Source organism: Babylonia areolata, chromosome 12 (genome assembly GCF_041734735.1).
Source record: "Babylonia areolata isolate BAREFJ2019XMU chromosome 12, ASM4173473v1, whole genome shotgun sequence".
Taxonomy (NCBI): Eukaryota; Metazoa; Mollusca; class Gastropoda; order Neogastropoda; family Buccinidae; genus Babylonia; species Babylonia areolata.
Window position 1 is genome coordinate 42,628,265 of NC_134887.1, and position 15,748 is coordinate 42,644,012.

At 43.4% G+C, this 15,748-nt stretch overlaps 1 protein-coding gene across 1 annotated transcript in view; it reads right to left on the reverse strand.

The window, feature by feature from the left end:
- The window catches only part of LOC143287941 (uncharacterized), a 135,339-nt gene that overhangs the window by 57,313 nt on the left and 62,278 nt on the right, over window positions 1–15,748 (reverse strand). Inside the window, exon 4 of the mRNA XM_076596184.1 lies at window positions 9,517–9,784. Within this exon, the coding sequence (XP_076452299.1) occupies window positions 9,517–9,784 (268 nt within the window). The remainder of the gene's footprint in view (window positions 1–9,516; window positions 9,785–15,748) is intronic.

Genomic DNA, 15,748 nt, shown 5'->3' on the forward strand with positions numbered 1-15,748 from the left:
TGAGTGAGTGAGTGAGTGAGTGTGTGTGTGTGTGTGTGTGAAATCAAAGTTTGGAAAAGAATAAAAATGAAATAAAAAGCGAAAAGAAAAAAAAAAGAAAAAAATTACAACCCAGCCCTGTGATCTACTGCAATATCACTACTGGTAAAAATTTACCAAAACAAACTAAGATGACGTCAAATGGAAGTTTGGAAAAAAAAAAAATCGTGCGACCGCTTCCGATGCACAATGCTGGTGAACGTTCTTTCCTTTAACAAACCATGATGACGTCAAATAAACATTTAAAACATCAAATCTTTCAAAAACATACCTTTAAAATCCTACACTCCTACCCCCCTCTCCCTCACCCCGAAAATTTTGTTTTCTCTTCAAACACCAATGACAAAGTGACAAAAAATATCAACACAAACCTGCAGGCAAAAGAAAAAAGCCAAGAACAGCAGTGCGAGAAGCAGCCCCTTTAAAACAAACAACTGCCCCCTCCCGCAAGAAAGGAAGAAACGTGGACTTCAAAGTTTGGCTGCAAATCACAGCCCGGGACCAGAAGCCGATACATAAACGAAGGCGGGCGTGAAGACGGGCGCCAAGAGAAGGGGGGGAGGAGCAAGTGGAGGTGTCTTTTGCACGGCTGGCCGGGGGGAAGAAAAAGACAAAAAAGACAACCAAGGGGGGGAAAAAAGGCTGCTAGTTCAGTTTAAGCCATGTGTGTGTGTGTGTGTGTGTGTACAGAGAAGGGAGGAGGAAGGTGGTAGAAAGAGAGAGTAGCGCACGTCATGAAGGTGGCAGTGAAAAATCCGACTGCCAGCTGTCCCCCCCACCCTTCCCCCACCATCCTCACCTTCTCACCACCACCATCACCGCCATCTTCTTCCCCCCCCCCCCACCCCCCTAACAAAAGTCCCCTGCCTCTTTCTGCACGGTGGCGTGCTGCCATCGTTTAGTTCATTTCTCTCTTTTCGTCTTTTTTTTTCTTCTTTCTTTCTTCTTCCCTTCCCCCCCTTTACACCCTCATCCTCAACTCACCCCCCCTCTGTCCTGGTCTTTTCCCCTTCCTTCCCCCCACCCACTCCCCGCTCCTCTTGAACAGCTTCCCTCTGAAGCCCTGGCTATCTCCCTCGATCAATCCTCCAATTTAAAATATATATATTTATCTCTCTTTTTTTTGTTGTATTTACTTTTTAAATTTGTTGTTATCTATTTTTGTTATTCATGTCTTCAAACTGTAAGAGTCACTGCTGCGTCGTCAAGTGTCATGTCACTGTGTTGGTGTTGGTGTTGGTGTTGTTGTTGTTGGTGTTGGTGTTGGTGTTGTCGTTGTTGTTGTTGTCGTTGTATTTGTTTTTATGTTCCTTTGGTTGGTTTCCGGGAGGATTCTTTTCGATCTTAAAAAAAAAAAAAAAAAAAAAAAAAAATTGCTCATTTGTTTGCGTGTCTTTATCATATATTTCTGTTCGTATGTATTCATTGTTGTCTTTTGTTTTGCTGGTTTGTTTAAGTTGCGTTATTTTCTATCCATTTTCTATATATTTTCGTCATTTACGAGGTTATGTTGTATAATGATTTCGGTTTTTTCTTCTTCTTTTTTTCGTATTTTCTTTTGTTATTCCATGTTTCATTCATTTATATATATATATATATATATATATATATATATATATATATATATATATATATATATATGTGTGTGTGTGTGTGTGTGTGTGTGTGTGTGTGTGTGTGTGTGTGTGTGTGTGTTGCATGCAAAAGCTGACAAACTATGCTGTAGTAATAATAATAATAATCTTAATGGATACTTATATTGAACACTACCCAAAAATCTGCTTATGTGCTTTACAAAACATATGGTTTTATATGCAAGACATCATTACATCAATGGTACATATACACACTAAAAATATGACCAGCAAATCATACGCACACACACGCGCGCGCGCGCCGTCGCACGCACACGCACACGCACACACACGCGCGCAAACACACACACGCAAACGCGCACACACAAAGTAGCAGTAGGAACAGCAGTCACTGGTAGGAGCAGAAAGAGACTGACGTTATATCTTTTGTTCATCCCTTGTTTCCTTCACATCCTCTTCTTTCGTGTTCAGGTTATTTCCCTCCTGGTGGTTTTCAATCGTTCAGTTAGTTTACTGATTCCTCTACATGCACTCCCTCCTTCCCCATCTAATGATCAAACGTGGTACGGGACCATCGCCAACCACGTACCGAAAGCCAGAGCAGAGTATGTCAAAGCTGGACATCAAAGAAACCAAGCGAGGCTAGAGTATATCTATTAACGAATTTTATTCACCCATTTATTCATTGGTTTATTTGCTTTGTTTATTAATCTATTCATTTATTTGTTTTCTTGTTTATTAATCTATTTATTCATTTGTCTTCTTCACAGCCTTTCACAACGTCTCCTTCCTCTGTCATCTTGTGGGTAAAGCTCCAGCGCCATATGGATTTGACCGAACGCAGTGACGCCTCCTTGAGCTACCCATACTGATATGGCTCCAACGCCAACTGAACCCGGAAAACGCGGAGGGAGGGTTGGGGGAGCATGGGGGGGGGGGGGAGCTTACCAGCTTACTGGAAAGCCAGTGAACTAGCGAAGGCAAAGGAATTGTTCTTACCTATCTAATTAGGTAATTATCGACATCCTTACTGCGTCCCCTGTCCCCTCGTCTGAAGGATCAGACACCAACTCCTATGGAACGGCTGATGAGGAGTGGGGACTGCCAAAGCATAGAAACTAACAGGTCAGGCCAGATAATTTCGGTTTCAACAGTATTCTGTTTGGAACATGTCACAATACAACACGGTTATAGATGAACAGGACAACAAGAAAATAAAATCTTTCACACAAAGTCCTCTCCTTGATACATATTATGTATGTGACGGTTGTCATCATCATAGCTAGAAGTTTGAAAGTGACAATACTTCAATTTAAAAAAACAAACCAAAACAAACAACAACAACAACAACAACAAAAACACACACACAAAAAAAAATCCTAAACTAAACTAATTTTCACTTATTATTTTTTTCTAATCAACTGTATATTTACATACTTTTTCACCCACAGCGCACGCGCGCGCGCGAACACACACACACACACACACACACACACACACACACACACACACTGATGCCCCAAAAGAAAACCAGAAAAAGAGAGCGAGAAAGAAAGAAAGAAAGAAAGAAAGAAAGCGCCTCAAAGCTAGGAAAAGGACGAGAACCAACCAACCCAGAGAAAATGAACTGACCCGGGTTTTTCCTTTTGTTTTGTGTCTTTTTGGCTTTGTTGTTTTTTTTCCACCCCCTTTCTTCCTGTCTGTCCAGGACCCAAGTGATTTTGGCACTCCAAGGTGTCAAGCCCCTCCCACCTTTCTAGACTTCAAGCCATTTTTGCACGCTTCTCAGTCCCCTGGGAACGGAGGGCGGGGGAAGGGTGAAGGTAAGAGAGGTAAGGGGGTTGAGGGGTTGGAGGGTTGGGGGGTTGGTAATAAAGTGGAAAGGGAGGTAGAAGGGTCAAGGAACGGGGACTGGGGGTGGGGGTGGAAGGGGACAGAAAGAAGGAACCAAAAAGAAAAAAAAAAGAAATGGAAGAAAAAGAAATACAAAATGAGAGAGAGAGGGAGGGGGGGTATGGAGGATGTAAAAAAATGAAGAAAGGACAAAGAAAGAAAGACACAGAAACAAAGAGAGAGAGAGAGAGAGATAGAAGAAACGAAACAGAAGTAGTTATAAAATGACATATTAAAAATTAGAGAATTAAAATAACAGAGAGAGAGAGAGTCAGACAGACAGACAGAGACAGACAGACACACACACACACACACATACAGAGAGAGAGAGAGAGAGAGAGAGAGAGAGAGAGAGAGAGAGAGAGAGAGAGAGAGCATTTAAAATAAAATAAAAAGTCAAACGAAGGCACGACCAATCTCTGTCTGACATGAAAACGTCTTCGCATCAGTCAGAATCCAACTGAGGTGATTTTTGTGTACCGCTACAGGCTGAGACGCTGCTGGTTTGGGGAGCAGTTTTGGAGGGGGGGTGGGGGGGGGGGGGGGGGGGGGGTACGGACGGGAATGGCACAGAAACGAAAACCATCACTGATAAATAAATTCACAAAATAAAACAAAAACCATCGATAACCACCACAACCACTACTGAACTGAACTGAACGAACAAACTAACCACTGATAACCATAGCCATCGCCACAACTGAACCGACCTAAAACTTACAAACTAAAGGGTTGGGGATGTTTTTTGGGAGGGGAGGGGGTTGTTTTTTGCGGGGGTGGGGGTGATGGGAATGGCACAGACACAAAAACCGGCTTCACTGAATAACGCCACAAAGCAAAACATAAACCATCGATAACCCCCACCAATGAAATGAACTAAACGGACAATCTAAAGGTTTAGGGAGAGGTTTGGTGGGGTACGGACGAGAATGGTTCTTTATTCATTAAAAGTCTGTTCATCTAGGATGATGATGTTAGACTTGACAAGTACAACAATGGTTCTTTATTCATTAAAAGTCTGTTCATCCAGGATGATGATGTTAGACTTGACAAGTACAACAATGGTTCTTTATTCATTAAAAGTCTGTTCATCTAGGATGATGATGTTAGACTTGACAAGGACAACAATGGTTCTTTATTCATTAAAAGTCTGTTCATCCAGGATGATGATGTTAGACTTGACAAGTACAACAATGGTTCTTTATTCATTAAAAGTCTGTTCATCTAGGATGATGATGTTAGACTTGACAAGGATAACAATGGTTCTTTATTCATTTAAAGTCTGTTCATCTAGGATGATGATGTTAGACTTGACAAGGATAACAATGGTTCTTTATTCATTTAAAGTCTGTTCATCCAGGATGATGATGTTAGACTTGACAAGTACAACAATGGTTCTTTATTCATTTAAAGTCTGTTCATCTAGGATGATGATATTAGACTTGACAAGGACAAGAATGGCACAGAAATGAAAACCAGCACCACTAAATAACTCTGCAAATTGAAAACAAAGTCCATCGATAACCACCACCACCACCACTGAACTGAAACGAACAAACTAGCCACCTAAAACCATAACTACAACCACTGAACTGAACTGAACAAACTATCCACTGACAACCACCACCACCACCTTTGAACTTAACTGACGAAACAAACTATCCACTGACAGCCATAACCACCACCACCACCACCACCACCACCACCACTGAACTGAAACGAACAAACTAGCCACTTAAAGCCATAACTACAACCACTGAACTTAACTGGCGAAACAAACTATCCACTGACAACCACCACCACCACCACTGAACTGAACTAACAAACAAACGATTTGGAAAGGGGATTTTGGAGGGTGCAGGGGATGGGTGGGGGGTACGGCCGGGACTGGCGACACAGCTAAGTGAGAAAGAAAAAGACGAAAAGCTGTGGGTGTTTCTCAGGCGAGGAGGTGACCCTTTAGCGGCTGACGTGACTGGCCGGCCCCCCGAGGACCCCCACACCCTGCCCGACCTGCCTCCACCCTCTGTCAAGGTCATCAGTCTCCATGGCAACCCCCTGACAGCTCATTCCTCCCCTCCGCTTCCCAAACGCTCAACGGTTCTTATGGAGACGGAGAAAGAGTGAGGGGTGTGGGTGGGGGTGGGGAGGGGGAGAGAGAAAGAGCGAGAGAGAGAGAGTAGACTGAGAGACAGAGGGAGACACACAGAGAGAAAGAGAGACAGACAGACAGACAGTCAGAGAGACAGAGAGAGATCGATCGAGCGGTGGGGGATGGGGAGGGAAGAGAGGGAGAGTAGACAGAGAGAGAGAGTGAGGGGTGGGGAGAGGTAGGGGGAAGAAAGAGAGAAAGAGAAAGAGTAGACAGATAGGGGGTGGGGTGTGCGGCAGTGGAAGATGGGGGTTGAGGGGGGGGGTTAGATGATCTAGGAACCTCGTAGGTATATATATATATGTGTACGTGAGTATGAGTGTGAGTGGGGAGGAGGGAGACGAACGTGTGTGTGTGTGTGTGTGTGTGTGTGTGTGTGTGTGTGTGTGTGTGTGTGTGTGTGTGTGTGTGTGTGCGCGCGCTCTCTCTCTCTCGCGTGCGTTTGTGTGTGCATTTGTGTGTTAGCGAGGGAGAGAGTGGACAGACGGACAAATTAATGTGCAGAAAGGTCGACAGACAGAGGGGGGATGGGTATGTTGACAAAGGCTTAAATTTGTAAAAGAAAAAACAAGAAAGAAAAAAATGGGGTGGAGGGGGGGGGGGGGGGTTGTTCTTTGTACAACTTATTCTATATTCCATGTGCAACATAAAAATGTTTGTTTTGTTTATGCATGAATGCGTAAATGTGTCGACAAGCATTTGTTTCGCCTCACTTACAAATCCATTTCGCTTGTTACCACAGGCAGTCATGTTTATGCCCCCCCACCCCCCGCCCCCCATGGTGTGTGTGTGTGTGTGTGTGTGTGTGTGTGTGTGTGTGTGTGTGTGTGTGTGTGTGTGTGTGTGTGTATCTGTGTGCGTGTAATGCGATTGCGTATGTTTTCAGGAAGAACAGAATGATGATGATAATAATAATAAGAGAGGCAAGGCCTTCAAGACTCACTTGTGATACACTTTAAAAAAAAATCCAAGCTTTTTATGTATTGAGTATAATTTCAAAATTTAATGTTTAAGATGAGAAAGATCAGTTTAAAGCAAATTAAGTCCCCTAGAATTAATTACAGAGTAATTTCCCTTTTTTACTATCTGCACCAAAACGTTTGCAAAATAAATAAACCTTCCATGCTTAGCAAAAGAAGTTCCTGTTTGAACAAAAAATGATAATAATGACTGCTCTTGTTGTTGGGTCAGAATATCAGATTAAAGTGCCAAGTTTAGAGAATACAAAAAATATGAATACAACAGTAAATGTAGTTTGCATATAATTAGGCTTCATTTTTTGTGTGTGCCCATCCCAGAGGTGCAATATTGTTTTAAACAAGATGACTGGAAAGAACTGAATTTTTCCTATTTTTATGCCTAATTCGGTGTCAACTGACAAAGTATTTGCAGAGAAAATGTCAATGTTAAAGTTTACCACGGACACACAGACACAGACAACTGAACACCGGGTTAAAACGTAGACTCACTTTGTTTACACAAGTGAGTCAAAAATGAGAAGAAGAATATTGTTGCTATTATTATTATTATTATATCATCATCATAAAAACATGTATTAAAAACAATTGCAATTACCAAGAGAAAACAAGAGAGGCAAGGCCTTCAAGACTCACTTGTGATAAATTAAGTCCCCTAGCATTAATTACAGAGTAATTTCCCTTTTTTACTATCTGTACCAAAACGTTTGCAAAATAAATAAAAATTCCATGCTTAGCAAAAGAAGTTCCTGTTTGAACAAAAAAAATGATAATAATGACTCCTCTTGTTGTTGTGTCAGAATAAGAGGTCAAAGTGCCAAGTTTAGAGAATACAAAAAAATATAAATATAACAGTAAATGCAGTTTTCATATAATTAGGCTTCTTTTTTATTTTTTTTTTGTGCCCATCCCAGAGGTGCAATATTGTTTTAAACAAGATGATTGGAAAGAACTGAATTTTTCCTATTTTTATGCCAAATTTGGTGTCAACTGGCAAAGTATTTGCAGAGAAAATGTCAATGTTAAAGTTTACCACGGACACACGCACACACACACACACACTCACACACAGACAACCGAACACCGGGTTAAAACATAGACTCACTTTGTTTACACAAGTGAGTCAACGAGGATGAAAGGGAAGAAGAAACAGATAAAGAAGTTAGGAGATGATGATGAAGTAGTTGAAGAAGAAATGATTTAACAGTAAAATACAGAAATACTGCTTTCACTTCTAATCATCCTAGTAACACGATGAATACTAGTAATAATAAAAATGACAACACAACAGCAACACCTAATACAAAGAAGAAGTGTTTTAAACTGAATTACTTTTTACCACAACACATTTCTGTGTGTGAAATTCGGGCTGCTCTCCCAAGCTGTGAGCTCGTTGTCACAGTGCAGTGCCATACCCACGTTATTTTTCTGTCAACAAGTGTATTTCTTTTTCCATCGGAGTGGACTTTTCAGCAGAATTTCGCTAGGGACCTCGGTTTTGTTGCAAGGATTCTTGTACGTGCGCTAAGTTCATGTTGCATACGGGACCTGGTTTATAATAATAATAATAATAATAATATACATTTATGTAGCGCCCTTTCTCTCTAAGAGCTCAGGGCGCTTTACATGAAAGAAAAGTATTACAAGTTACATAAAACGTTCATGACCACTCTTTCTCAAAAACCCCTTCCCCCCACACACACTCTCCCCCTCCCACTCTACATACATCCAAAGTGAGCTGACATGGGTGGTGTTGGAGAACAAGGAAGCTGAGAGTGCTAAAAGATAGGTTTTAAAAAGATTTTAGTGAAAAGCGTAAAGCAGAAATAGAATCAGATGCAAGGATATGATGGGGAAGGTCGTTCCAGGAGCAGCAAAGAAGAAAGAACGTTCACCATAGGTTCTTGTATTGACACGAGGAATTTTCAAAAGGTAACAGTCAGAGGACTTAGATCGCCACCCAGACCACCACTCAAGGTCTAACGAAGGGCTGGTGGAGGGGGGAGGGGCTGGTGGAGTAAAAAATTCCGGTCTGTATATGGGATTCGAACCCGTGGACACTAGCTTCCTTGTCGGTCGTGTTACCACTGGGCCGCAGCTCCACATCATCATCGTCATCATCATCGTCATCATCATCATCATCGTCGTCGTCGTCGAAATAACAGGAGCATAACTATGACTACAATTTGCCGTACTCATAACAATTTATGATTACTAATGTCACTTATAATACTGCTAACAACAGTAACAACAGCAACAACTACAACGACAACAACAATCATAATCATCATCATCGTCATCACTGGAACAACAACGACAACAACATTCATAATCATCATCATCGTCATCACTGGAACAACAACGACAACAACAATCATAATCATCATCATCGTCATCACTGGAACAACAACGACAACAACAATCATAATCACAATCATCGTCATCACTGGAACAACACCGACAACAACAATCATAATCATCATCATCGTCATCACTGGAACAACAACGACAACAACAATCATAATCACAATCATCGTCATCACTGGAACAACAACGACAACAACAATCATAATCATCTTCATCGTCATCACTGGAACAACAACGACAACAACAATCATAATCATCTTCATCGTCATCACTGGAACAACAACAGAAAGGACCATCAAACGACCCCAAGTACGACCCCACAACTGAAATTCACACACACACACACATACACACACACACACACACACACGCACGCACGCACGCACACGCACACACACACAAACCCAACAAAAAACAAAACAAAAACTCACACACAACCCCCTCCCCCCCCCCCCCCCCCCCACACACACACATCAACAACAAACAAACTCACGTGTCCGCTCTGGTCCAGGTTGTTGTTGGTCAGCTTCAGCTTCTGGAAGGTGACGGGCTGCTTCATCCAGTGGCTACCCGAGGCGGGCGAGTCCGGGTGGATGTAGAGCCTACCCGGCATGTGGGGCTCGGCCTTGCCCGTCACCACCCACTCGGAGTTGTGGTACTTGTAGCGACAGTCGTCCAGCGGCACCACGTCCACCAGCAGGATGTATTTGGCGTGGGGGTCCAGGCCGTCCACCGACACCTTCATGGTCGGGAACATCCGTCTGTACCACACACCCACACACACACACGTTAATCATTTTATGTACACACAGATATAACACATATAAATACACACACACACACACACACACACACACACACACACGCGCCAGTATGATGGTGGTGATGATGGTGGTAACAATGATGATGGTGATGATGATGGTGATGACGACGGCGGCGGTGGTGGTGATGGAGATGATACAACTACTACCACTACTACCACTACAATTACTACTGATGATGATGATGATAATAGTAATAATAATAACAACAATAATGATGATAATAAAAATAATAACAACATCAACAACGACAACAATGATCATGATAATAATGATACTAATAATGATAGCAACGGGTCAGCTCCGAAGAAGAAGAACGAAGAGGATTAAGGATGAAGAGGATTAAGGATGAAGAGGATTAAGGATGAAGAGGATTAAGGATGAAGAGGAGCAGAAGAAGGACGCGCAGAAAAAGGAGGACGAAGACGAAGACGAGGGTGAGAAGAGGAGGAGAAGGACAAGAACAAGTACAAGAACATGATGACGACGATCAAAGTTTATATATATATATATATATATATATATATATATATATATATATATATATATATACAGCGCTGAATCTTGTACGGAGACAAATCCAAATCAAATCTTTCACACCAGCCATTCACACGCACGCCAAAGTCGTTCAGAGCGATGAAAGAAAATACTAAGACACAGACGTGAACAGACAGCTGGAAAAACTGTACACCGGAAAGAGGGAGACAGGGGAGTGTTACTTTGGAAGGAGCTGTGTTTTCAGACTAGACTTGAAAGAGATGAGTAAAAGGAAGTGACGAAGCGAAAGAGGTGTGTTTTGAGACAAGACTTGAAAGAACGGAGTAAAAGGAAGTGACGAAGCGAAAGAGGTGTGTTTTCAGACTAGACTTGAAAGAGATGAGTAAAAGGAAGTGACGAAGCGAAAGAGGTGTGTTTTGAGACAAGACTTGAAAGAACGGAGTAAAAGGAAGTGACGAAGCGAAAGAGGTGTGTTTTGAGACAAGACTTGAAAGAACGGAGTAAAGGTATTTGACGAAGCGACAAAGGGGAGTTCAATCAAAGCGTCGGGACCAGAGGACAGAGGAAGAGCGGCGGCCGCCATTTTCTGTGTGAAATTCGGGGTTGCTCTTCCCCGAGGATATCGCGCGTCGCTAAAATGCAACACCACCCTTTTTTCTCTGTCTGCTAGTGTATTTGCTTTACTATCAAACTACATGTTTTCCACAGAACTTTGCCAGGGAAATCCCCTTTATAGTCGTGGGGATTCGTATAGGAACACGCTATGCGCCATAGCTGCACCAGTGGCCTCGATGAATTTATCGTCTCATCCGGAAGAAAACGGAGAAAGTGGCAGCACCATCCCTCTCTGACATGTACCGTTACTGGAGCAGGGCCATGACGCGCCCAGCACAGAACACAGCGCTGATTCACCAGGCGGGACACAACACATCCCCTGCACGTGCTGCTCGTTAGCTTCAACACGGTGAAGCGGTGGACAAATGGTAATGGGGCCGACAAGGAGGCGAGAGCCCAAGGGTTCGAATCCCCTATGCTACACGGATCGGGATTTTTACACACACCCCCATCCCCCTCCACTTGACCTTGTGTGGTGGTCTTGTTGCTAGTCTTATACGGATGAGACGATGATAATTTGAGGCCCTGCGAGCAGCATATGCATTTAGCGTATGCAAAAGAACCCAAGGCAACAAAAGGATTGTAACTTAGAAAAGTATGTAGAAAAGTCCACTTTGATACTTAAAAAAACAAATACACTTACAGACAGAACAAAAAAAAAAAACATGGGTGGGAAAAACTTTGTAGAAATATTAACTTCGATATTTAAAAACAAATACACTTACAGACAGAAAAACAGAAAAATAGTGACTGGCGCTGCACTGTGGCGAAAAGATCTCCCCCAGGAAGAGCAGCCCGAATTTCACAGAGAGAAACGTGTTGTGACAAACAGTAATACAGTACAATATAATACATACAAGCTGACAACACAAAGCGGTAATTTACCCAGGCAGGACAGTCAACAAACTCAGCCACGTGCTGCTCGCCCGGGAGTCTTGACACGTGCACGGGTCAGAACGCTTGTTGTCCCAACAGATGTCCACGCCCGCCCCCCGCCCCTCCCACTTGTCTCCCTCATCAAGCGTGCAGCCCCTCCCCCCCTCCGCCCCCCCCCCCCCCCCCGCGCTTTCCCCGCCCCCTTTTTTGAACTTTGGTTACACCCCTCACCACCCCACGCTACACACTTCGCCCCCCTCTCTCTCTGTCTCTCTCTGTCTCCACCCTCTCTCTCTGTCTCTCTCTGTCTCCACCCTTTACTTCCCCTGCCGTGTAATTGTCGTGTATCCCTGGTGAGGTACCCGTTTGGCCTTTAACCCCCATAACGCGTTTGCTTCTCGTTGCGCCCTAGTTTTGTCCACGTTCCACTGAAATCACTGGGGATTTTGTTTTTTTTAACAAATCGTCTTTTTATGGTATGGTATGGTATGGTATGGTGTGGTATGATATGGTATGGTATGGCCTGACCAAGCGCGTTAGGTTACGCTGCTGGTCAGGCATCTGCTTGGTAAATGTGCAGCGCATATTTGGATTTGTTCAAACACTGTGATGTCCCCTTGAGATACTGAAACTGATGGTATGGTATGGTATGGTATGTTATACTTTTTGTCACGGCACATTTCTTTGTGTGAAATTCTGTCTTTTCTTCACGGGGAGAGCGCGTGGCCACAGTTAAGCGCCATACACTTTTTCTTTTCTGTCTGCAAAATGCTTTGGGAAAGTGGATTTTTCTACGGATTTTATCAGGGACATCCTTTTTGTTGTTGTGAGTTCTTTCACCTGCGCTAAATGCATGCTGGACAAGGAGAGCATTTGCTCTTGTGAGCAATTTTGTCCAGTGAGCCTTTTGCCCTACACTCGATCTTTTGATAGCCAGTGTCAGAGGTCTGGTTTATCGGAGACGGTATTTAATCCCCTACACTGCCAAAGAGTTTGTCTGTCGCGACACCCGTGTGCTGTGAATAAAGCAAGCAGGTGGAAAAAACTAATGACCGAAGATAGACTCAAGCGCTGAACAACATGACCTTTTAAAGGGCGTAAGCCAATAACAGGTCGTTAAAACGGAGCACGCCACTGCGTCATTAAAACTGACCCCACTAGCTGCTGACCAGTGCGCAGATGCGCAGGTAGGGAGGGAGGGAGGGTGAGAAAGGGGTAGAGGTCGGGGTGAGGAGTAAGGGTGTTGACTTGCTGGTCACTTCCACCTGTCCACAGTTCTGTCCCCCTCCCCTCCCTCCTCCATCCGCTGACAACACTCTTCAGTTACCTGCCCCTGGGTTGCAAACTGTTCCGGACAGAGGGCAGGTGGGGGGAAGAAAGGGCAGAGGGGGAGGGGCGGGTCAACAGATCACTGTCAAGGCCCACAAGAGAAACGATGCCACTTGGCCTCATCAAACCCTCACTGTCTGATGCAAGCTGGGGGTGTCCAGAGGCAAGCTTCTGGAATACCGTTTAAAAAGACTGGGTGGTACCGGGGATTCCCATCCATTTTATGTGATCACCCGTATCTCACCCACTACCACTATGTCTCACTCTCTCCATCAGTGGTCTTCGGGTGGTTTAGCAGCTGTGCTTCCCGTGCAAGGGGCGTCAAGGAAAATCCAATCGCTGTGACATCTTGTTGCTATAATGGAGTTCCAGATCTGACAGCCTGTAGCCACAACATGTAACATATGTGACGTGTGACGTAGTAGGCATATTTGTATGACACTAACCGTTGAAGTACCAGCATTGTAGGAAAAAAAAGTAATAAATAAATACGATCTGGAACTCTCTTTTGTCTTCCCACAGGACGCAGCCAAAGTCTGATGGAAGCCGCCAAGAAAATGGTCAAAACGTGTGGGTGCAACAAACCAACAGATATCTCACAGACCCGAACAAGTTCGGAAAACGTTTGCAATTATGCAAATCAAATCGTTTGTGCCGATGGGAACTTTTGCAAGGGTTTAAGATATCTGGCTGTGTTGCTGGAGTCACTGGCAGTGATTTAAAACAACAACAACAGCAACAACAATAATAATGACATTGTTATTGTTCTGTGTTTCGTACTGGTATGTATGTTTGAAGTATTGTTTGACAAAAGTTAGTAGAAAAGAGTTATGTCCCTTCGCTTAGCGGCAACGCTCATCATTCATGTTGCACACAACAACGCATCTGATCTCTCCTTTCTCGGCACTTTAAACCAACATTCAAAGCATCGGACTACCATGTATTATATATTCTTCTTCTTCTTCTAATTATCAATATTATCATCATCATCATCATCATCATCATCGTATTATTATTATTATTATTATTATTATTATGCTGTTGTTGTTGTTGTTATTATTATCATTATTATTTTCTTGATAAATTATCATAGTTACTGAAGGAAGACAGAAGGTTTTCCTCAGTGAAAGAGGTGGGCAACCATGCTAAATCCTATGTGTGACTGGACAGCCACGACATTTGATTATCATGACAGTCACGACATTTGATTATCATGACAGTCACGACATTTGATTATCATGACAGCCACGCCTTCTCAACGCACCGGGCTTGGTGGTAGTGAATTCAAACTGTGACAGAAACGCTTGAACATCTTTCACGACTGTCTCCATACTTCAAATCAATTCAACTCAATAACGCAACTAAATTTCATCCTCACTCAAAGACTTTCGACCGGTCGACCCCCTGTCAAAACTAAAGACCACATGATCGCAGTGTTGGCGACAACCGGGTGTGTACTGGGGGTGTGGGGGAAAGCTTCCACGCAAAGGGAGACAAACAAGCGTAGCAAGGGCAGCCGAGTGGGAAGGGGGAGGTAATGTGGCGTGTGTGTGTAAAAGTTCTCTGGTGGACACCAACAGGTGGCGACACTGTATAAGCCAATAAAAAAAGGAGGGGGGTGGGAGGAAGAAGCGACCCAGACTCTCTCCATCAATTATTTAGCGTCATCTTCCCCGCTACCAACCAACCCTCCGCTTCTGGCTTTTTTTGTCAAACGGCGTGGAGTGGAGTGCGTGTCTGTGTGTGTGTGTGTGTGGGGGGGGGGGGGGGGGGGGGGGGGGGGGGGGAGACACACAGACACCTTCGGCATTCGGCAGTCAGTCACTGTGTCAATATGGGTCAAACAACAATAATAATAATAATAGTAATAATAGCAGGGGTGATGATGATGTCAACAGCAGTAACAAAATATACTACTACTACAGAACGAGTAGTACTGCTAGTAACACTGATGATTTTTAAGATGGTTGTTAACAAGGATGATGATGATGACAAGAACAATAGTTGTGCCAACAACCATAACAACAATAATAATGACGATGTCTTCGAATACGATAATCAACGGGTGAAGTGTGATTTACGCGCTGTGGTGAAGTGAAGTGTGGCAGGGGACTTTTTCTACACAGCGATGTAAAAGAATCGATGAAGCTAACCTCGTTTCCTTTCGCATAAACTGTAAAATTCCCATGTTCGCTCGTTCATACGTGTGAACAGACACCAGTCAATGAGTTCATCTGTGTCTGGAATTTCTTCTTTGTGTGTGTGTCTCGTCCTGGGCTGCAATGCCCACGTACACTGGAATCAACGTGTGAGCTTTTAGGAGTACGGTCTTTTTTTTTCTTTTTTTTTTCTTTTTCATTTCATTGGTGATACTTTAACCCATCACGTAGGCAGTCGCATTCCGTTTTCGGGGGTTGGGGATGGGGTGCGTGGGTGGGGAAGCGCACAGAATATTAAATTGGCAAAATAAACAAATACATATTATTTCAACGTATGGTTATCGAAGGTGCAGTATTACTGCCATTTTAACTTTTCTTTTTCTTCTCTCAACAATAAAGACCTGTCAGAACAAGGCAAGGGAGATCA